The sequence below is a fragment of the Cariama cristata genome, unplaced genomic scaffold (assembly GCF_000690535.1).
Source record: "Cariama cristata isolate BGI_N322 unplaced genomic scaffold, ASM69053v1 scaffold28215, whole genome shotgun sequence".
NCBI classification, from domain to species: Eukaryota; Metazoa; Chordata; class Aves; order Cariamiformes; family Cariamidae; genus Cariama; species Cariama cristata.
The window spans coordinates 1-24885 of NW_009618577.1; the positions used below are offsets into that span (position 1 = coordinate 1).

General features: G+C 36.4%; 1 protein-coding gene across 1 annotated transcript in view; it reads left to right on the plus strand.

The window, feature by feature from the left end:
- Positions 1-14475: 14475 nt before the first annotated feature.
- Positions 14476-24885, plus strand: part of EXOC6 (exocyst complex component 6) — a gene marked incomplete at its 3' end in the record, with an annotated part of 49766 nt that continues 39356 nt past the window's right edge. The window contains exons 1-4 of the mRNA XM_009700915.1: positions 14476-14646; positions 15946-15993; positions 16100-16190; positions 17106-17151. Of these exons, the coding sequence (XP_009699217.1) occupies positions 14515-14646; positions 15946-15993; positions 16100-16190; positions 17106-17151 (317 nt within the window). The remainder of the gene's footprint in view (positions 14647-15945; positions 15994-16099; positions 16191-17105; positions 17152-24885) is intronic.

Genomic DNA, 24885 nt, shown 5'->3' on the forward strand with positions numbered 1-24885 from the left:
GCGGCAGCACTACTGGTTATGATATAAAAAATAATAGAATATATTGATATATAATATTTTTTTGTGTAATTTACAGATAAGGAACAACATACAGACTGGTTCTGCAGGTGGTTTTCTAGTGCTGAGATCCATCCATGCATAGGAATGTGAAATGCAGGTCCTTGATAGGAGGAATCAAGGTACAGCTAGTACAATTGGGATTATTTACTATTTAGGAGAGTAAGTTAGCTCCTAAAGATTGCTCTGCATCTCAAGAAATATAAAATGAAGAGATTGTATTTGATTAAACTAATTTTCTTTTTAAATTTTAAGTGGATGAATTTATTGATTTAGAATTGCTGGTATTTAACTTGCATCTCTAAATTTAGTGACAGATACTGAATCATTATAAATGAGACTTAAATCAAATGTGTAACAAGCCTTTCGTTAAATAGGCAGACTGTATATAGCAGGCCAGGATTAATTTTTTTTTTTTCAGCAGACTGAAACTTTTATGGACATCTTTCTAGCTTTAATGGCTAACTAAATGAGATTAATGACAACACCTGTTAGAGGTTCATCACTCTCACCTTTTTATATAAAGTGTTAATATCTTATAATTCATGTTATATACATACTGTTGGGCTTTGCAAAACCAGGGAGAGTTGTCAGTGCATTTCTAATCTTTATAAAGGAAAAGGAAAAAAGACAAAAAGAAAGAAAGGCAATTCCCATATCCCTCTTCAAAAAAAAGATAAATAAATTGAAAAGTTAATAACAAAAAATTTTCAGACCCTCGCTGAACTCCATGTAAATACATATTAACAAAATTTCAAGAGTCCATTTTTAAGAGTGCCTTCACACTTCTTAAATACTCTGTTGGACATGCCAGGGTATTTAATAAGATAAATTACGTTCAGAAGAAAATAATTGACCTTATCTGCTGGTTAGTTAGTTTTATGTTGGCTGAAATAGGTCAAAGTGGAGCTCAACAGAGTAGAAGATGTTGTTCTGCCGCTGTCCTGATATACTATACCTACAAGTCTCTTTGAGCTTTTGGTAATGTGTAATATTTAAAAGCCCTTTTTTAAAAATAAATGATTTCTTAAACTCTAGCCTGGCAATGTATTGCATAAGCATATGGTAGACTTTTTCTGAACACTTTATCTCATTAGCTTTGCATCTCTGAGTTTGCAGTGTGCTGTGATCCCCATGCACAGCCTGTGGGGGGAGTACCTCCATGCCCACAATCAGTTGACTAAACAACTAATACCAAAGTAAAATAAAATTTAGAAATTATGGGGGAATCGATGACGGCAATTTTGTAGCTAAGATGAAGTTGAAAAGGAGGTGCTATGTCTATTGGTGTATCTGCAAGTGGGATGTACTCTGTGGCTTTGACCCACAATTGCAGCTCAGAAAATGCTCCTTGAAAGTCAGTGTAAAAATGCTTTTAAGCAACTTCTATGTTCCTCTGCTCCTGAAATCTGTCATCACCAAACTGTTGCCTGGTAGATATTAGAGCATCTTCTAGGTTGCTGTAAGTTGTACTGGCCATAAAACTTCTTTGCAGAGTTGTAGAGGGCCTCCTATGAAGACATCTCACTGGCGTATTGTCTCTGGCTACGGGAATCACATGGACATGAGCCCTTAGGTCGATGTGTTTGTCTGATGCTGCAACATGCTGTGGTGACCTTCCGCTGACCTAGGACTGCATTGCACTGCTGAAAGCAGCACTGAGCCACCCAGCTGCAAAACAAAAATCACTTCTGTATGGTGCTGCTTTTTTCTCACTTAGGTTGAACAGAGTTTGGAGGTCAGATGTAGATTTGTTGTGAGTCTCATAAATTAGTATGGATGAAGTATTAGAAGTTATTGATAACTGTTCATCCTGAGTTTTTGTCCTTGTGCTGCAGAAAAACTGAAGGTAAAAGGCATGCTTCGGTAAGGCATTGTTAGAGGAATAAATTGAGGAAGCAAAGGTAGCAATAGTGGTCTAAGCAAGACTGTTTTGTCCTTTCCTGATCAAGGTTTCCAAGAAAATTCAGAGGTAGAAATATGAAGTGAGAGTCTTAATTCTGCTGCTTTTACTGAGTTGCAGTGCACTTTGTAACTGCAGATGCTTTGCCCAGACTGGGGGCTGTAATTTGTGTTTTGCAGATATTCCTATATTCATTGAGGAGGCCTCTCCAAAGCCAAGTGAACAAAGTGCCGAAAACTACCCTTTGGAGTATGACAGGATGCTCTGAAGCCTGAATGTAACTTGTTTTACCAAAAGTATACACTATTACACTATTATTAGTAGCAGGCATGGCTTAGTTACATGGTTCTGTATCTTTAGTGGAATAGTTAGAAAGCAGTAGCATAGGCGGTATGACTGACTGCTCTGGATGTGGGAAGATTGTACAGCGTTAACACAGTTACAGGCTGGGAAATATTTTTTCTGAGCACTTGCCTATGGGCTGTTGGGATTTGTGATGTGGTTATCCAGTGACAAAATGTGGTTGCCCTCATTTTTGCCCTGTGGTCTTACCTGTCAGGTGTGATTGTCTAAATGCATATTTCTGTATTTTTGTTATTTTGGTTTTGGATTATGAGCCAGCAATTTGCATTTTTGTCTATAGCTTAGTCTTGTTTTAAACAGCAAACATGAGGACTCTGAGATCATCAACCAGTACTTTGAATCAGAATTGAAATGGTTCGATCATGTATTCCAATTTCAAATAGTATAATAATGTTTTACAATATTATAAGCTATTCTTACAGTTTGAAAATCAGTAGGCTGTGTCTTCATTAATGGTCCATCTGCAAGCCTTGCTCAGTTTTCAAGTTAATGTGTTTCATTCCTGGTTCCCTTTCAAACTGAAGTTACAAAGTAGCCCGGAGGAACTAGAAATCCTTGTGTGTTAGCTGTGCTCTTTTTTTTTGGATCAGGTCATACAGTGTACTTTGATATATATTTATATATCACTTTACCTTTATTATAATAGCTAACTCCTGTTTTGTAACTGAGTTGCTATAGAGTAAGGAGAATGGCCTGCTCGCTGAGAACAGTATATCCTGAAAAACTGGTGGCTGGCTTGTGTCAGTTGCAGGTTTTGTTACTTGGTGTTGGATTTGATGATATTCCGAGTGTAAGTTGAAAGGCAATAGTCACATAAAGCAGCTGTCTATGTGAGCAGGTCTATCACCATGTATATTGCTATGAAGGAGCAATATCTTTTTATCGCTAGTCCATTGCATAGAGTCAAAACAACACAAGAAGAGTGCATGCTATAGGCTGATGAATCTGGCATTTCTGATTTTTCTGTAGGCTAGCCAGATATTTTAGGCAGATTTGCCATTGGTGGCAAAAAATATTTTAGAAGGTGAGGATTCACTTCCCTTGCTGCAAGTTTCAACATAGTACTTTTCTACTTTTTATAAAGCCTGAAACTGTGGTAATCATATCTGCACTGCATTTTTCTGTTGTGCAAAAAATCTTTAGGTTCAATGCTAATTAAGCTTGTTATGATATATGTGTCTGCAAATCAGGTTATTTTGATCCTTTTAAGTGTTCATGCATCAGCTTCTGACTCAGTTCTTGCAGTGTTTTCTAAATGGGCAACTGCCAAGTGAAGCTTTAACCTAACTCGTAACCTATGTGAATAATACTTCTGAAATAGCTCTCTCCAATTTCACAAGCATTACCAAAGAGCTTGAAATAGTTCCTATGTTTAGCTATCATGTTTCAAAATACATTAAAGCTTTTAAAATGGAGGGATCATCTGCCGAGAGATCCAGAATAGTGTACTTGATAGGTGGTTCCTGCAGTTTGTATCATTGTGTCTGATCTAAATTTAGTCTTCTCATCATGTGAAGGATTATTCACTGTTACATCAGTTAAATTTAGGAAAGCCAATTGTTGTTCATGTTGTTTTTTCATTGACTTATTCCTCAAGCTGATTTTATTTAGTGTCTGTTGACCCAGATTTTGGACCTGCCATATGCATAGGAAATGCATAATTTTACATCCTTCGCAAATGCCAGTCACATGGGTACTTACTTTCTTGCAGATTTTTTTGGGAGCCAACAGCATACACTGTACTCTAGCTTTCTGTGTGTGTTGCTGAACCATTGCACTGAGGCTTTGCAACTTCCTCAATACAGTTGTCTACCTGGGAAGCCTTAGCATAATTCCATTAAATATAAGCCTGTTTTTGCCCTGTAAGTGCTAGAGTGTTTGCACATATGAGGCTGAAATTACAGCAACTGCAGTTAAGCAAGTTTTGTCATGTTGCATTTTATGTATTATACTAGTAAAAAGAGCTCATAAAAATCTATGAGGATTCATATTTCTTAAATAATACTTCTAAGATAATGCTAGGCATGGGTCTGCAAATAGGAAACTATTTCTATGGGTTGTAGTAAACTATTAAGTACTAACTCGTTCAAAAACGTCAACCTAGCTTTGCATCAGCATCAAGTAATTACATTAGATTTTATCTTACTGAAGGGCTTGCTATGGCTAGTTATAAAATCTAGCTGTTGCCAGTTTTTCTGGCTATTATCTGATGATGGTTGAAGTGCCCAACCCTAATCCCTGTCACCACAGACCTTGGTGTGACAATGACATCATGTTCAATTTGATGTTCAGTTCAGTGTGCTCAACAATGCATCTCTTCCTCATTTTGTCCGTATCTACTAAGGAATTATTTGTATGCCTGACAAACTGTGTCCTATGTAGGAAGGAGTTAATGATCTCTCCTGGAGCCTGGCTGAAGCCTTTCCTGTGCCTCAACCTTTGCCATAATACCAAACTAGTAGGGAACTTCATCACTGGTGGAGGTATTAAGAAGGAAAACAACAGGTTTTAGAGTGCATCAGCCTTGATGGAAAGACTTGAGGTTTGACAGAGAGGACCTAAAAGATGCCTTTGAACAATTCTGCACTAGGGACATGTAAAGAGGGCTGTGACTTTTTTTTTTTGATATAGCATGAGAAATATGTTCAGCTCTAATACTCTGAGTGGGATTTTCACTATGTCTCAGAGAAAGTAATTTGCTTGCAAAACTGCAGTGAGTGCAACTTGCAATTCTCCCATGAATCAGAGTAATACAAAATTAATAATGCATATGCTGTAGTATGTGTACCTAGGGGATACTTTTGAGACATTTCAACTTCAAAAAGAAGTGTTTAGACTTTCAAGTATCATGTACTTCAATTTTAATACACTCTCTGTTACAGGCATTTAGATGTTTCTGTTGGTAGCAACTCTCGCTGGGACTTTGACAGTTTGCACACTTCCTTATGCTTAGAGAAGGATCTCTACCCCATTGATTTCAGCGAGGCAACATTTTCTTCTGAGTTTTGTTTTTAGTTAATTTCAACATAAAAGTAACATAGTTGATATTGTTTTATACTGTATGTTTGCTCCATTTTGTTTCATAAACTTAGGAAACTGTAATCAGGTAGCCAATGCGTGCTGCCTCCTCTTGAAATGTGGAGTTTCTGTGGCATGCTGGAGCATCACATTTCCCTAAGGCATGAACAGATTTTCTGCAGCTTAGTCTGTTTGTTGAGCAAGTAGAGGACTGGAATAAGGTAACAAAGAGTAGTAGAAGCAGTTGCTTCAACACTGTGAGTCAGTTTTAGTTGGGCTTTTGAATTAAAACCAGACTTTTTTTTAAAGTTGTCTTTCATTTTCTTCAGTGATCCTGGGACATGTGCGCATGCAAAGAATTATCTGGTTTGATCTGTATTGAATAGAATACATTCTTAATCCAATTGATTTTGAAACTTTTAAATTATTGAATATTTTATTTAATCTGGAACTTCTTGATTTCTAAAATAATATATTTACATCTGTGTAGTGTTGGTATTCAAAGCCTATTGAAGTAACAGACATTTGTGACATTAAATGTTTTATTCTATTTCATATGTCTTGTGAAGGCTTTACTGAAACAATTGGTACATATTTATCTTGAAGATTATGTCTAAAGTGCCCCAGATAAAGAAGACAGATCAGCTATATGTTGTAAGAGATGGCTAATTATTTCTGGGACATGTGTCATAGAAATCTGATCAAATCTTTAAGGAGAACTTAGAAGCTCACGATTTCATTTATAGATGAATCCATTGCTCCTAAAATGGAACAATTTATCTTACAGTCTGTGGAAATATTAAAGGAAGATAAGAATATTGCTATATGGACTTCAGTTTCTTACTTTGTTTTTGATGCAATAACACAGGTTCCAACTATGTCCACTGTATCCGTTTAGGTATATGAAACATGGCCAAACTCGGCATTTTGTTACATGGCGATAGCTAGTACCAAAGTGAGTGAAGCTGGTGTTTTCTTTGCTGTCTTTTTTTATCTACTATTGCAACACAAAATTAGAAAAAAAAAAAAATAGTAGTGCAGCACTTGTTTTTCAGTTTCTTGCTTCATACATCAGTAAGTCGCACAAAGGCTTAGCAGGAAGAGGCATCTCCTTGGTCAGCAGTGTAAAAACAGGAAGGAGGAAGTCTATTGCAAATCTGGGTTTACTGATTATCAGTTCATGTTTCGCTGCAGAGGATGTCCATTAACAGCCATCAGCGTGATCCATTGCTTATCGAGCATGAACAATGACTGCTGTAGTGCTGCTACTACAGAATATGGACCCTGCTTATAGGAAGTAATGTTAGCTAACAAACTGTACTCAGCCCTTTCCTGCTCATAGAAACAGGATACTATTAGTGAGAACAATTCACAGAAATTGCACATCCAGGAAAACCAGGCAAGCAAAGCATAATAACTAAACTAAGATTAATAAAATCTTTTCTCTGATTAGGCCGTAGCATGGGTTCTACATTGTTCTGCCATGTAATGCAATCTTTTAAATAGAGTGGTGAAATGTAATTATGAATAAGGATGGCAGAACTGGACCCTTGGTAGCACCTGGCATAGAAAGGCTGCTTAAGTTTTAAGAAATGTGCTTATTACCATAACTCCAGTTGAATTACAGGAAACACCTGGACATCATTTTATAAAGCTTTTTAGGGTGTATGCAGCAACCTATATGAAATTACTCTGTGGAAAAATCCCTACAAAGTTTGCAGTTTGTGTAAACAGAAAATATCTTTGTATATTGCAGGACAGAGGAAGTTTCTGCAGTGTTTCCTGTGAAATTGCAGCTTAAATGGAGTGTGTGATACAGTGTTGGGGTAAGGGATGCCATGGTTATAGTCACAATGACAGGTCTGTTTTAAGGGCAGAATCTTAATTTGCATGGTCAGCGGTTTGTGCTGGCATCGATCCCACTGAAGTCATCATGCAAATTTGAATTGTAAAGATTATTTTATTTTATAACTTTGTTTAGTCTTTCTCTCTCCCTTTCTTTCTGTCAAAAAAAATCAAATGAGAAATGGAGAGGACAAATATCTAGTCGTCTACTTCTTGTAATGTGTGCATGGGAGCTAGTTGAAAGCATCTCTAGCCTCAGTACAAAATTGGCTTTGGTTGCAAGATATGAATTCTAAAAATATGATTTTCCACAAGCACAGTTTCTTCATTTGAGAGTTGGTTTGTTTGTGTGTGTGTTGTGTTTTTAAGTATTGCTTTGAAAAATGGAATAAAAATTGTATGTCTGAGTTTCTTTTTTTTTTTGTGACTTTAACTGATCAAAGTGATAGTTAAAAATTTGTTTTTTCCCCCCAATGCTAAACCTGAAGCTCTTTTTCTCTTGCATCTCTTGCAGTTTACAAGTTGCATGGTCAGGATTACCTTCCATGTCAAACTTGTACAACTATTGTGCAGATATGTGTAATTCCCATCATTGTCACAGCATTCATGGAGATGTAACTGATTGGCACTTACTAAGTGGTTATCAGTAACCTGAAAGGAATGTGTCTATACAATTTTTAATTGTTTCATCTGTCTTGTGTAATCAGGAAATGAAAGACTTTGTGGCAGTGTAGGCAGGGGTGGGGAAGCTGCAATTCGTCTTAGAAATGGGACAGAACAGGATGGGTTATGGGTGTGTGAAAATGGTGGAAGGTGGCAAGTCATTAGTGAGTAGCTACTTCGTCCTGTAAAAAGATTGGTATTTTTTTTCTCTATTTTCTGACATGTTTTTTTTGCTATTTTTTAAATAGATGATCTGTTTTAAGAGTCTTTTCTTGATGTTAGAACCTATTATTATAAATGATTACTAGGAAGGGAATTGTTCACTAAAAATTTACAGTAATGCTCCATAAGCTTAGAGATGTTTCTCCTGAATATAGGTTGCAATTAAAAATTGAATCATTGCCTATTTGAAAAAACACACACACACACAAAACAAACCTCAAATTTTCAAGAAATGATAGATTTTTTTAAAAAACCCAAAAGGGATTTGTTAAATATTTATTTTATTTCTCTAATAGACGGTTTTAGTAATGATTTTTAGTTGATGGAGTTATTTATCACCAACCAGGAATTCATATTATCTTCTGAATCATTATTTTCTTATGAAAATATGGAGCTTTTATTTTTAATAAAATAAACTTTTCAGGTTAATTTTTGCCTGAAACCTGAGTACGTGAGAAGTTCTGCTTGCCATTGAAAAGTTACAGCTATTGCCATAGATACAAGGGACAAAATTACTTTACTTCTCATTCTGGTTACTCTTGCAATTCACTTTTTTCCCCATGCTAAACTCCCACCAAGTAGATTACAGTGGAAGTTGTGTTCAGGTTTCTGATTATTCTTGTTTTCTAGTGGCAAGATGATGTAGATTTGAAGACTGGGGATGAGGAGGGAAAAAGCAAATTTAGGGGATTTGCTCATCCTCTTTAATCCCATTTGCACTCAGGCATTTAATGACATGTATCCTGGTTGCATGCATAGAAAATATTTATATGAAATGACAGCAGAAATATTTTTTTGAAGCTATACTGTAACCATTTGTGAAGAGATCTGTGATAGTGGCTTAGAGTGTTAATGTGTATGTATGGAGTTGTCATTATAGAATGGATCAGATGATTTAAGGATAATTGATTTTTTTAAAAATTAGTATTATTTTGTAAAGGTCGAGTGGAATTCATGGCAAGTTAGATTTTACAATACTTGGCTGAGTTTTAGCTGTCTGGAGATTAGCCTTTTTGCTGACTCAACGGCTGGTATTTTTGTGTGTAGAATGGTGCCCTCTGGTGCTTCAATAGATTTTTGCATGTCAACACAAAAAAATGGTCCATAATAAGGAGGTTTTTTATGGCATAAAGTAACCTTGTTAGACTTTCTTCAGTTGGAAAAGATTTTCCTTCTTTTTTTTTTATTGAATTCAGATCTGTTTATGCTTGTTTTTCTCCCTTCAGCCCAACTGGTAAGGAAAGATCAAGGTAAAAATATCTCTATTGCAATAAAATTGAGCCAGTGACTCAGACCTCTTTCTGCTTTAGGTTAAGCTGTCTCTGACTATTCCTAGTTAATTTTTTTTCCTATTTTGAGTACTTTCTGCACTATCTTGTATTTACGTAGACTGGCATTAATATGACTCATATTGTCCAGTTGTTGGGATGAGTCAGAAAAAAAAGTCTCTCTCTCTGTATACAGAGTTCTGGGAAATATAGACAAATAACCTGCTACACATTACCAAAAAAATCCTTCAGCTCTGCTTGTGCTTGTCATGAGTGCGCTGCTTGCCCTGTCAATTAGGAATGAAAATTGTACCTGCCCTGTCACTGATTTGCACTGGTGATGTCTAACTAGTTACTCAAGTTAATGTTCTCTCATTCCAGATTGCAAATTAAGATGGCATGTTGTGGAGTGGTTTGTTAGTTTTCTTTTTTGGTGCCAAAATGAGGTACAAACTTCTGTCTCCAACATTAGTGATCTTTCTCCTTTTTTTTTTTTTTTTTTTGGTCCCCCAGTTTGAAGACTCATAGTGGGAAAAAGTTTGCTTTTCAGAGTTCCATGGAGTGAATCAACCACTAGTACTCTATAGGTTCCTGTAGCTGTACAGATCACGTGTTGAAACCAATTGTAATACAAACTGATCATGTCTTTCACTTTGGCTCAGTTGTGGTTTGTGCTATATTTCAGACCCACCAGCAGTCACTTCAGGGACCTATAAAGCTGAAGAGGATCCTGGAGGTTCTTCATTCAGAGGTGTATAAATGTAAACAAAATTTGAAAGAACTGTATATTACACGTGTAACATTTCTCTTGATAGCCTAGGTATGTTTGGCCCTTTTTATGACACTTCGCACTGACATACGTGAAGGAACTTAAAGTGAGAGAGAGATTTTTAGGGTAGATGTAATTGCACATAATAGTCGTCATCTGAAGAAATGCATCTGGAAGGGTTACCACTTCCTCACTCTCTTCCCAACAGAACGGTGTGTGTGTGTGTTGTAAATTTTGTTAATTTTGTCTTGTAATTTAAAATAATTAGCTACAGGATGCTTTCAGGATTCAGTATCTCTCTCCAAGATATTGCAATATGGTGATTTGTCTGCCTGATAGTTGTAACTCTGAAAAGTGCAGAATTGTTATCAGGATTGCTTGCAGTGCCACAATCTGTTGAAATGTACACCTTCAGATAATTATTCAAAGGTAGCAATTACTTTATTTAGGTAAGTGTAAGTAATTTTTGAAATATATAGATGGAAAATAAGCGTCAGTATTAGAAATAAACCATACTGTACTATGTGTGCTGTTCCATAATGGGTAAATAAGGCGCATCACTTCAGTTGTGTTTGCAGTTTTGAAAAAAAGCCCAATTTCTGTCCATGGCCAGAGATGGCATGGCCCTCTTGAGTACACTTACGCTTCTAAAAAGACCAGTGCTTTAAGTCAGACTTTCTTCTGAAGCTTCTGAAACAGCATGTGTATAGTGTCCTAAGAGCATAGTGTCTTAAGGAAGTTAGTAAACTTGTTTAATTCGTCGTCTTACTTCTCACCTAGATCAGAGACTTGTGATACAAAGTGTGAATTGGTTTTAAATACTGTGATGATTTATTTCTTTAAAGGTAAGCGGTTCTTACCTTTACTCAGGAGTTTTTTTTCACTATTGTGCTGAAGAGGTTTGTTTTGTTATTGTTCCCACAAGATGGAGCTGTCCATGTATGTAATTAATATGGAATTTATGCTACTATTGAATCTTAAGGAGCTCTGTTAAAATACTGTTTTAGATTACAGATCACCATTTTATTAGTATCCTTGCAGAAAACAGTACCATGTAGGACATAAAATTGTAACTATTATTTTAATAAGGTAGGGTAATATTGTACTTAAGGTAGTGCATTGGGATATACACAGTATTGATTTCTTACTGCCAATTTTAAACAGTTATTCCCTGTATGATTTTGAATTAAATATTGTGATAATACCCCTGAGAATTATCAATCAGTACTTTATTTATTATCATTAAACTGAAGTATAAGTAGCTTTAATTATTGAGGAAAAAAAAAAACCACAACTGATTTTTATAACAGTGAATACTGTATTGCCTATGCTACATCATATATGCTTCCAGAATTTCTGGCCATGTTGTCTGAAATTTTGATAACATTTTAAAGAGAAATCTCCTAATCACAAATTATTTCCCTCTCTCAGTATTTTAACAGCGTGTCTGCCGGTGTTGGCAGATCTGAAATCAATACAAAGGTATCTAGACAGCCATGCTGAACTGCAGCTACTGGATACCCCAAAATCATCAGGCAATAACTAAGTCCAAAAAGACAGTGCATTGCTACCACCAAAGAAGGTTTGGTGGTACAAACTCAAGTATGGAGGTCCTTTTGCACCATCTTTTTACAGTCTCATTCTCATTTTAGGTATATTTGGTCTACTGTGTTTGACTACTGTTTTCACTTACGGTTATGTGACACAACTTACAGTTATGAGTACACAGCGATAGATGGAAGTCTCCTATCTTTGTGATAATGATACTCCTTTCTCACTTCCCTTTCAGAATATTGGAAGGAGACCTAAACTTGGAGACTCCTTCTACCCTTAGATAAAAGGCTCAAGGAAGGAGTAATAAATTGAACCTTTTTTCCTGGTTTTTGCTTTAGCATCCAGTGCAGTATAGATGGTCCAGCCCATTCAGAGGAAGCTTATGCATGCCTGATATCTGTGAAGGCACTCTCTGATGACTCTGGTCCTCCTAATCTTTTTATTTCTTCTCTGGGAATGGTACTCTGGAGACAGGTGGATGTCCCTCCTGTAGGTTCCAATGTCTCTGGACCTTTTCTTATACAGACAGAGCAGCATTCATGTAACCAGCTTGTACTGTGTATTTTGGAACACTACAACATCAGTTGTTGAACCTTTTTCTTATCCCTTCCCCATTTCTTTACAGGTAACAATGATATGGTCTATGTGCTTCCCCCTGCGTCTTCAGATGCAGATTAGGTTGCCTAATGAGAGCTCACTCAATGGTGACTATGTGTCTTGCACCTTTCTTTCCTTCCAGGCCAGGTTGCTGCTTCTCCCTGCAGCCAGCACCAAGTTCTAGGTGCAGGTGTTTCCCACTGGCAGGTGTGGGTCACTCATGATCTTCCATCACAGCCCTCTAAACCTCAGTTGTCCTGGGCAGCCTTCAAGGGTCGCTTTCAGGCAGTCTGATAGGAACCTCAGGAGGAGAGACTGACTGTCACGCATTTGCTCCTTCCAGCTGTCATTTCAAACTGCAGTGATGGAAGGGGTAAGGGGTATTTTTCCCTTTGTGAACCACTTAATAGGTCAACAATCTTGTATTTTTCCCCTGGTGCACTTTGGAAGAAAGATCCTGCCTTTGAGTGCTGTAGCCTTATTTTCCTATCATAAGCAAAAGGGGGATGTTCTAGGAATATTTTATTGAATAGATTTTTCCCTGAGAACATATCTATAGCAAGCAAGCTATCAGGAATTGGCTTTCTTCCTTTGGCATGTAGGACAGCTTTTATTACCTTTCTTATTTCTCTATCTTCAGTTGCTTCTCCGAGTATATTGTCCAAGGTCAAAAGGAACTCAAAAAAGATGAAGAATCTAGTTACAAGAGTCTTTTCAATCTCTTCTGTACCCTTTTCTTCCTTGAAAGGTAAAGTTCTTGTCAGACACTCAGCTATAGGTTTGTTGAATAGGTGATGATGACCCCGGATCTTGGCAGAGCCTAGCTGTCTGGTTAGGAAAGAGGATCTTGAAGAATATGGGAAGTCGTACTTCTCTGAGAAGACTGGGAGGGAAGTACTTTCTTTCTACGCAAGAGTTTTAGAGGCTTTGACTCACTGTTGCCTGGGTCTTGAACTTAAGACTGTACTACTACAGGCAACATTGAGACCATTGGAACTTCAGCCCCCCTTTTTTTTTTTCCTCCATCTTAGGATTTTTTTTTTTAAATTTTATTTTTTAAAGCAGCTTCTCCTTATGAATTTGTGGAGAAAACATTGTAATTATGAAAGGAAATTAGAGGCTTAAAGCAATTTGAAGATTTTTATCTCCTGATTTTTTTGAATGCTTGTAGTTTGCAGTACAAGCGTGTTTGTATATGTATGACTATATCATCCTCATATTGCTGCTCTCATTTTGTCTGAAAAGGTGGTTAAAAAATTACCTGTCTCTGCTGTTGTTGCTGTATCAAGTTATTAATAAAATTTTGGAACTGCCTGTGCCTTACCTTTCTTGGGAGACTTCATACCTTTGATTTCCAGCACCATTCTCTGTAATATCTCTTTTCTTGCTTCCTCTGCTAAAGTCTAAAGCTTTAAATTGCCCCGTCTCCTTTGCTCACTCTCATACTTGAGCGTTTTTCCACGCAGCTTTCTATTTCTGATGCAGCTCGACAAGCTATGCTGGTCATTTCTCCAGGAGTCATGTTTCCTGCTTGAGGTTTATGAGTGTACTGTTCAAAGAATTAGTAAAATAAACCAAAAAACCTGATTTTAACCATTCCTGAAAATTAGATCCCATTGAGGTAGCAGCCTTAGGCATGTGCCTGTCGTGGTTTTGCTCTAGGTGATGCTGAGCGCAGGCAGGAGGAGGCAGGGAGCAGGGGGGATTGCCTTCCGCCAGGGGTCCGGCTCCTGCCATACAGTGCTCCGGTCGTTCTGGCTGGAAGCATCCAACCCTGATTTAGTTGGATAACTCTGGTGTTAGGAATACCAGAAAAGCAAAATTGTATGTTTGCAATTCTTTATATTTAGCAAAGAGTGGAATTTGATAGAAAAGCGATCCATGCTATTTTAGGTGGTTGGAGAAACTGATTCTTTTGTACCCGTATTTGAGCATTACAGCGCAAGTAACAGACCAGTGAGGCTCAGGTCAACCATGATGTAACTGGTTAAGCACCTGGATTTATGCCATAAGGGCTGGATTCAGTTCTCAGTTTTGCACCATCTCTTTCTTTTAATGCTGATTTTGGTGGAGTGGATCACAAATGATGCCACTGTAACATCAAGTTGTGTGCTTTTATTTTCTTTTTAAGAGAGAGATTTCAATAAAGATCCTTGCATACTATTTTTAACTCGGGGAAGAAATAAACTGTGATTTTCTTATTTGTATTTAACAGGTCTGTATATGATGACCAACCAAATGCACATCAGAGGTTTATGGAAAAACTAGATGCCTGCATACGTAACCATGACAGGGAGATAGAAAAGATGTGCAATTTTCACCATCAGGGCTTTGTGGATGCTATTACAGAACTTCTTAAAGTTAGGGCTGATGCAGAAAAATTAAAGGTAAGGAACTATTTTTCAGAGTTTCATATGTAATTATCTTTGAATTTGAAAGAAGGAACTTGACTCTTCCACTGAAGAATAAGAATTTAGTGATTATCACATACACTCTGATGTTTGCAGCAATTTTTAAAAAGTGGATTAGTTAGGATTTGTGATTAGAGCTGTGTTGCCTGATCCAGTAATTTACATTTACAAAGCTGAATATTTTATTAGGTTTAATTCTGATTTTTGTTTTTGTTTTTTTAATGTATGTTTTCAGAAAATGTTACCAAAATTATTTTGCCCCTTTTAAAGGCTTTCTCAGAAGGTAAAGAACAACAAATGGTAAAACCAATATTTCTTACCTAGGTATTTTTCTAATCATGGGTTTGTATGTCAGACCTTAGAAAAATCTAAAATCTTGATTAGAAAAATAAAAATACTGCAATTATGTATAAACAAAAATTTTCTTTACTTTGTAATGAGTAGGAAAGTAGGTGGAGTTAGTAGTTTTCATTAGAAATGAGAACTGAGATTTACTTCCAAATCAGAACGCGAAATAGTGAATTATGAGATCCGTCCCTTTTAGCTCTCTTTACACTTTTGAGAGCAAAATATGCACACCAGACAGAATGAGCATAGTTCATCAGAGGTTATGATTAGAAGAGCATTATATAAAGGATATTCAGATAACAAGAGACCAAATACAGCGTCAATGAGGTCATTGAGCATCTTTGTTCAGAAATTAATGAGATTTTTAATAAACTAGAATGTGCTTCCTTATTATGATGACCTAATGAGTCACTTACTATGTGGGAAAATCTGAGGTCGAGCTTTGCCTGCACCTGCAGCATTAAAATGTTGCTGTGGTTTGGAGATTTCCACGTTTGATGTTAATCAACCACCCAGTGTTTGCATTCAGCAAAGTATGAATGTTTAATTACCATAAAATGCAATCACCATTTCTTACAGACAATGAATGGCCCATAGAGCTCATTGAGGTTATCAAAAAGGGACCAGTGGTCAATTGGGTCAATGATTTGAATTGTTTGACAGACCTACAGAAACAAGGAAAGTTCAAAAATCCCAAGTAAATTTGAGAAGTTTGCCACAGAATCTGTTAGAAAGAACTGTCATAAGTAATTGAAGTTAACAAAAGCCCTTTGCGATCAAAAGTTCAAGTTCAAGCTGTAGAGTTAATTTGAATTTGCATTTCTTTGTTCTAAGTTTCTCATGAAGCATGATCTGATTACAAGGGTGAGCAGTCACATCAGGGCAATATATGCATATTTGTCTAACAAAGGTGAAATTATTTTTAAGGTCCAAGTTACTGATACCAACCGAAGGCTTCAGGATGCTGGGAAAGAGGTGAGAAAATGGTGTTTCCTATATAGGCATTATGAATATTTGTAGCAAATTAAATTTATTTGCATAATTTAATTGTGATTTTCTTTTTTTTTTTTAAATCTCCAAGGTGATAGCCCAAACAGAGGAAGTCATCCGATGTAGAATTCAGCAACGGAATATTACAACAGTTGTGGAAAAACTACAGTTGTGTCTTCCAGGTGAGTGACCTGTAGCGAAGTACGGTGGCAAATTAAATAAAGTAAGTCACAGTACCCAAAATGGAAAATAATTTTATTTTTTAAGTTGCAGTCCTGTAATAACCAGTTTAACAAAAAAATTAATGCGTTTTAAAAAGATGTCAATGTGTGGGTTCCATGTCTTTTACAATATTTGACGTAGAGCAATTGTGACACTTTGTGAGAAGACAGTGAGACAGTTATAAATGATGCAAACAATGTAGCCACATACAGCTTTAAACGAAGTAATATTTATAATATGATAAACAATGAATTTGTTGCTTAAGAGGGTGGTTTCTACTGTTTGAATTCTAGGGAAAATACTAATGATTCTATTTCAATGTTGTACTTTTAGCTCTGTGTCATTACAGGCTTTTTTTTTTTTAATAAAACATAAGGGCTGTAAATGATGTTTCAGAAAGGTAGTATTGTAGGATCGCACACGGCTCTATAAGGGTTTTTATCCTGTTCATGATATTGGAGTAAAACAGATTTTAAATTTTTTCTTTGAAAAGTCTTGTTGTTGACTTGTTATGAGTACAGTAGGTGGTACTGTTGCCATTTAATGGAGACAGGTCATAGACTGGTAATACAGATAAAGTTATGGTATGTAGTAAGTGAAAGAATATGCTTGATATATATAATGTCTGCTGTTTTGTTTAATCTTAATTCTTTTTCATTAAAAAGCTGTTGAGTTCAGTTCTTTTTTCTTTCTTAGTTGCATTCTAGAATATTCTTTTTTGCTAGTTTTATCACATTTATGTTGCAGTAGAAATTAAATAAGGTAAATTTAGCATATCCTTTCCTATGGTTTATTTTGTCCTTTAGAGTATGTATTTTCCTCTTAACTAAAGCCACAATAAGATCCATGGGCTAATCTGCTTGTTTTTTATGCAGTGCTGGAAATGTACAGCAAACTAAAAGAACAGATGAATGTAAAAAGGTGAGTAAACTTATTTCTATGAGTAAAATGTAACATTTGTAAGTAAACTGATAAAATAGCAAACACTAATGTAGAGAAGTAGGTATTCTAAGTCCTGTAGCGTGGTATGTGTAGTCTACTTTTCATAATACCTGTCTGTGTTTCAAGAATGTCACTGCAAGTGAACAAATGTTATATTAAATATAAAGACTTCTAGGAGCTTAGTGATTGCCGTGAAAAATAATGCTTGTTTACTTAAATAGGCATGATGTGCAATGAAATTATGATTATAAAATCTGAAGTAAAACATTTTTTTTTTAATACTTAAAACATTTTAAGAAGCAAGAATAATAAGATCCTTAGGGAGTGAAGATCTTTCAGAGTACATTAATACCTGATTATCATGCTGTATTTAAATCAAATTCATAATCCAAGAAAAAAGGGCATTTCACTGTGTATACTTTTCTTTAGACATATCTGATATCTCTATGCTGATCTCTTGTGTACATGGGACTATGGGAATGAAGTGCAGAAAATGAGTTGTGGTTTGGGTTTTTTTCCCCTCTGACAAATTGACTTGTTAAAAAAAATTAAAACCCTAAATTAAAAATAAATTTCTAGAATAGTGGTTTCTACCTGGTACATGACCAGTTGCTCTTTCCTCTGTTCTATCTCCACTTTTCATCCTCTCAGAGAGCCACTCACTGCTGCTGTAACCCCAGTATCCCCAGTTCTCTCTCTGCTGCAGCTTGGCTGCCCCTGCCCCCCTGTAGCTGTCATCCTAACCCACTGGGGATGCTGCAGCTGCTGCCTTGCACCTGACACACACCCGCTCCAGGAATACCACTGCTGCTGTTTCCTTCTACAGCATCATTGCCACCTTCATCCCTGCCTGCTTTTCATACAGTCCAAGTCACACTGATTGCTCTGCGCTCCTGACACCAGTGCAGTGAGCTCTTTCTAACAAGTCTGTCTGGACCTGGTTGTTTCCATTTGGAACGAGCTATGCATAGTCATGTGTCTACAGGGCTACTGTGTAATCTAGATTTACTTTTCGACTGTGTCTGGATTTCTGTTGTCTGGGTAGCCAATACCTCCTGCCATACTGCTGCACATCTGAAAATCCTTAACAGCTACTGTCTATAAGTAAACCAGCTCTAAAGCGTGTGTCCAGACATGTCCAAAATGTATCGGATCTACTGTACACACCAGATCAATAAGCATTGCAGCAAATCTGATGCATCTTTGACAGTGGTGGATGTGCTACATCACACCTGTGCACACATGCTGTCTGGGAGGTCTTCTGCAGAAACGTAAGAGCTTTAAGAATAACCTAATAGCTATGGCACTATACTGTCTCTTATTACAATCAAAACTTGCTGAATGTGAACCAGTGTGGTAGATCTTATCAGCTTGACTACTATTCACTGTTTCCTCTGAACAAGACACTGGTTTGTCATTTGCTTAGAGTAGCCAACAGCATGTTGTTGTCGTGCTCTTGGAGCAGCTCAGCAGAAAGATGTAAACAGTTCAGTGCCCTTGCTACTCTGCTCAGAAAACAGACTGCAGGGTGTGCTGTCTGAATTGCACTGCTTCCTTCTGCAGTGCGATCTGTAGAGCATGCTACGTTTAGCATGTTGAAAATATGGAAACACTGGGATCAAGGCCTGCATTCTGCCATTCCCTTGCTCTGTTGGGCAAGACAAGCAGCATCCCAGTTTTGGAATTGCAAGGGAAGTTATAGTTCCCAGTGTCATCATGGAGAGATCACTTAAGTGAGATAAAATTGCAGATGGCTTTTAACATTTTGACTCCATGTTTGCTAGTAGTTTCGTAGAATCCACTGATGGTTGATGTGCTTTCTGAGAAATCATCTGTACTCTTTAAATCTAAAACTATATTGCTATTATTTAAGAGATTCAGATCTCATAATTTTCCTGTGGAAGGAGCTGCCAGACAGGAAGTCTTAAAAGTCAAAGGACATATACTGAATTGAGGGGTTTAGACATGTCATTGTCATACCATAAGAAGATCTAAGGGAGAGGGAAGATGCCATAGCTTTGATGTACCATACCTTGAAATCACATAGAGTGCAGAAGGTTTACACTCTGCTGGAGGCTACTGCTCCAGCTCAGGTATCTCTTTCATCAGTTACACTACAGTTACTACTTTGCCTATGACTTACCATTCCCTATAATACAGCCTAGAGGCGGCTATCCCGTGGAATTTGCAGATAATTCAAATAGTAATTTCCTTGTGGCTTAGAAGGGAACAAATCCAAAGAGTGAGTGTATCCTGGCCTTTATCACTAAGTGATTGAGCAATAGCAAGGACATCCATAGCATCAGTTGCAAAGACCTGATGGCTGATGTGTGCAGATACAAGGAATTTGAAAACTGACCTTCCTAAGTTTTGCTGTGAAGCTTTCCTGGAAGAGTCAGAGAGAGGAACATCCACAGTCCCTGTCTCAACAAAACAATGAAGAATGTTTATGTTAGGCAAAGATAATTTTTCTCATAAACCTTCACTGAGGTTTGTTAATGCAGCAAAGAATTCATTGGTCTTTTTTTAAAAAGACCTCTTTTCTTTTGACTTTCTCTTCTTGCACTCTTTTAGAATATATTTTCATTATTCTGTTGACTTACAGTCTTGCACTATGAATAAAAATAACATTTCTAATGTTTAACGGAAGAGAAGACAAAAGTGTGGATACTCTATACTTTTGAGGGACAGTTCGTTTTGGATCGTTTTGGAATTCCACTTCCTTTTCTCCATGGTAGATGCCTTTTAAGATAATGTAGGATTTTGGGTCTGGCATACATACTGGTTTATGCAGATGGAATGGAGGTTTACTGAGGAGTCCAAAAAGCCATCTATTGATAGCAACTTTTGATCCCTATGAACATGGGCTACATTTGAACTGATGACCTAGAGGTGAAAGGCTCTGTATCCTATTTGTCTGTTTCCTGGGCCATGGATAACACAAGTTGACAAGAACTATAGCTGTGAGGGGAAGTAACTGCAGAATCTGCTCTAAACAGACACAGTTGACTAGAAAGAGTTATGGAGGGTTTAAAGTCTTAGCTGAGGAAGCACAAGGGAGAGACATGGTTTGCCTGCTGCTCTCCAAAACAGCTAGTGGGGGCTATGCATTTAGACTGAAATACTTTGATCTTTAATTAAAAGTTGGAGATAAGATCATCATGCATTTTATACAGCTCTGTTAGCATGGCCTGTGCATTTGGATTTTGATATGTGTCTCTGGAGAAAGTTCCCAGCTGCTTCAAGTGGTTGTGATCTATTTGGGAATTGTTAGAACTGGTGCTTTTGGAAGTCTTCTTCCACAATAAGTACTACAAAAAAACCCAAAACCACCATACAATGAAAATAATCGATCTGCTAAGGTTGTTGCTGAATCTTCTCAAATCCACTGTGAGAAGGACTAAAGAAAGAGTATGGTGTTTCAGAGTGAGCTTTTTGCCCTGAAACACTTGAATTTGTTTTCTGACCTTACTATAAGCTTTCTTCCGAACTGCAGGAGAGACAGAGTTGATTAGTTATTTAGGTTACTAAGTCTCACTGAGGCAGTCATGCAGCCTTTCTCAGCATAAACCTTCCAAGCATTCAAATAAACCTTAAAACATAAAGGGTGCAAATAGGAAAATGTCATCATTTATATAATTTGATTCTACCCATGTCTGTATGGAAAGATATTGGAACAGATAAATCAAAGCACCATTGCTTTTTGTTTTTCTGCATTGTTTTGGAAAGATGTCAAAATGAAGCACTGGATTTTACTAGCTGCAAATCAATACTTCCCAGAGGTATCATGGATCGGGCAAAAAAAGTAATCAAAATACATATTTGATACTGAACTGTCAGCTGTTTTCTTTCTCGCCATTCTCACAACCCTATTTGTTCGATAATTTCTGTTTTTAAAACATCTCCTACCACATGGTTTGGATGAAAAAGGTATTCCACTAATCTTGGTTTTTTTTCCACACAGCAAGTAATCTGATTTTCAGAAATATTGAGCTTTTGGCTCACTTTACAGAAGTTTCAGAGTTAGTAGTCTGAGTTCATGGTCCTTTGGGGCAATTGATAAAATTGGTATTCTGGGGAAGGTTTAGAATTGTTAAGGCAACTAGATTTAAACAAAAAAATAAAGAAATAGTTATTCCTGTGGTGAAAGGTTTTCAATTGGAATTTCAATATATCATCTTCGAGCTCTCTGTGAATGTGACTCCTCTGCAGTATTATTGAAAAATTCCAATGAGCTCCCTTAAATTTGTTTGGTAGATTACAAAAAGTTTTTTATATTTACTCAGTGGAAATGTAGTAAGCAGGAACATATAGTATTTGCCTCTGAGGGAATCACAAAAGTTGGAGAACACTATTATTTTTTTCTTTGTAAATTAAGTTTGTTTCCTTAATTAAAATAAAAAGAGAATTTTAAGGTTATTGTCTCTCCTCTAGTTTTTCAGCAGAAATTTGGGACATGACTATATGTTTCTTTACTCAAAAGGCTTGTGTACAAATACATTATTCTCAGTAAAATTCACAGCCGTTGAGTTCATCTTGCTCCTGTCCCGTGTAGCTTCTTGACTGCTCTTGTTTAACTTGATGGGGCTTTTTTAGTAAGTTATGGTATTTCTCTTAACTGCCTCCAAATGACACTCAGCTGATAAAAATCTTAAAAGTTCTTTCTGTCATTTTAAACATAACTTAATACTTTGTGTGCGCTAAAGTAATGGTCACTTTCTTTTTCTTTTGGATTTTTTGTGTGTTGATGTTTCAAATTCTAATACAGACCTGATTACTCTGTGCCTGGGACTTGGACATTTTGTAAAACACCAGCTCAATTTTAGAATTAGATGCTGCAAAATAGTTTTAGAAGTTACCATTTTTATAGTTTGGAGATGTTAGTAAAATCCATCTTACAGTTTTCTGGCTCTGATGACAAGATGGATTAATTCTGGACAGTCTTATCATATGACCTCTATTGGCGTTTCAAACTTGTGTCTTCAATTTCAAAGCTTAAATTACACGTTTTGCTTTGGGGATCATATTCTTACAAGATCAGCTCAGAAGAGTCGACAGAGGACTGCTATATTTATATGGAAAAAATAACATTGAAGATATTTCTTTAACTCATTTGTAGTCAAATGGGCAATCTTCACTTTATATGATTGATAATATATGATGGGAACTAATAATATTGTTGTCAAAATCTTCAGCATTGAGTTAAATCTATGGAAGGTTTTTAAAGCAAAATATACAAATATATCATTTCATGAAATGATATGCAAAACTTTTTAGTTTAAATCCTGACCTGCAGATGACCTTGAAATTAATAAGGCTTCAGTGCTTTATCAGAACACATGTTAAAATGACAAGGTCCTGAGCTCCATATATATATAATTAGTAAGGGACTCTAGAATGGATTTAAAATGGATTATGTTAATTCTGATCTTAAAGACAGCAGTCAAAAACCTTCCAGATTAACTAACAGTGTTCTGATAAGCTGATCCCTATAATTTAAATAAAAACCTTTTATACGATTTTGACGCTATTATGGTTATATTCCCCAGAAGTCTCACCATGTGGCACTCTTGGTCATTTACTATTTAAAAAAACCCAAAACCCACACACATAAAACCCCCAGACCCATTCTTATCTGCAACATTGCCATCACCTTATGTATATTTTATATAAACCAAGTATATAATAAACAAAAGCTCCTCATTTACACTTGAAACCTCTTTATTTGCAGTCTCCTGAAAGCAGTTGCATTCTAGAATAAAAGAGAAGATTTTTTCCCATCCTCCAGCTATGCTGAATTGTTAGCTTAGAAATATCTTGATTGTGAAAATTCAAAACAATGTGTCTATTTCAGAATGGAACAAGAAGTTACAACTGTAGTATTAATGATTTATTATTGCTTGTCTACAGAAAGAGAGCCAGCAGCTTGAATTGTGTTTCAGTTTGAAAGTGTTTACTTGCTATATCTACAAAGTAATATCCAGAAGCAGAAGAACTGGAAATGACACTTTTCCAGGTTTTCCTGAACATTTGAAGGGACTTTGCTCATATTCAGCTTTTCCTTTTCAAAATGATATGGTAATTTTCCAGTACTGATTTTGTAGGACTTTCAGGAAGGAAAAGGAACTAAGCTAAAAAGCTGAAAAGCTAAAAATGGACTAGATATTACTCTCTGTTTGTGGAAAGAAAGGGTTGGAACTAACGGCAAGTTAACTCAGTCTGATCTCAATTTTTCTGCTTTTCCCATTCAAGACCAAGTTAGAAGGCATCTATTCACCTTATTCTGTTCTAATAGGTGAAACTAAATGCATTTTTCCAAAAGCCTCCTGGGCTAGTAAGAATACTGTGTAAAGGAAAATTATTGTCACATCTGCAACTAATTGCTGTCCTATTCATGTTTAACCTGTTTCCTGCACCTCTCTTTAAAATGTTGTTGACATCACAGATTTGTTGATCATGGTGTTTCTGTTTATTGCCTTCTTAGTTTAGTTGTCTATCTCAGAATTGACCTGCTTCTATTTTACTTCATCTTTTCAATAAAGTAAAAGCTTTCACAAGCATTCTGCCTTAGGAGCCTATGTAACATTTGAAAATGAAATAGAGAAGGGTATTGACTTTAGGAACAGGCATGTAGGAGCCTGGTCAGCTCTGAATCACCTCCTTGTGGTGTTCATCTCTCTACTGATTATAAGATGAAGGATGGAAAACCAGTTTCCCTCAGTTAAAACTTCCTTCTTTAAAGGTTTTCCTTAATTAGTTGAAAACATCAAAATTTTACTTATATGCTACTGGCCTGTAAGTTGATAAATGGTTTTAGCAAGTAAGTCTTGGCCCCACAACCCCTGTAATCTATGAGAGAACTGAGAGTGAAGACAGGTAAGTAACTATAGTAATAGATAGAGTTGATGTTGCAGTATTTGGTAGCTTTCTGTTGTCAAAATTGTTTGAGTCTTTCTTTAATTTTTTAATTTATTTTGCAGTTAAATAAGTTTTTATGCTTAGTTTTAACTTGAATATTCCTTTAAACTAACTGTCTCAGGTAAAATTTCACAACAGTTATGAATGTACTGTACAACATCTGCATAATGTGTGGACATGAGAGGAAGTATTTCTTGGTCTTTTTTTTTTTTTCCCCATCTCAGACTGTATTGTCTATATTTCTGCTACAAGTACTCTGTAGGCTAACAGAACACAGAATAATCGAGAAAATGATGGAGTCTTTGTTGTTTGGGTTTTTTTTTAAAGCCCTCTGACCTTAATGCTTGCTAAAAGTAGTTGTCTTCTTGCTGGGATATACTGTATTTTGCCAAAAGAGTAAATAGATTCATGTTTTACAGCAAAATGTGATACACTGCTGGAAAAATTACTGCTTCAGATAAATGTATCCATGTCTTTTCCAGCTGAGGATGGGGGAATGAGTGTGGGTGTGGAAGTGTGTATATGTTCACATATACCTAAAGAAGGCAGATACATACAGGCACACTTTTCCAAGATTTTTTTCATTGTTTGGTGCATATACTGCAATGTTGGGTGATTGGCAATTTGTGTTTCAGAAAAAAGAACTTATAAAAAACCCTAATAAATTCAATCTAGAAGGGGAGATAATTGTTACAAGTTTAGTGCCTCCATTCTGCAGGATGCTCCATGTGGCATTAGGACTCTATTGATCAGAACATCTAACACTATAGGAGCCTACTTAAAATTTTGACTTGA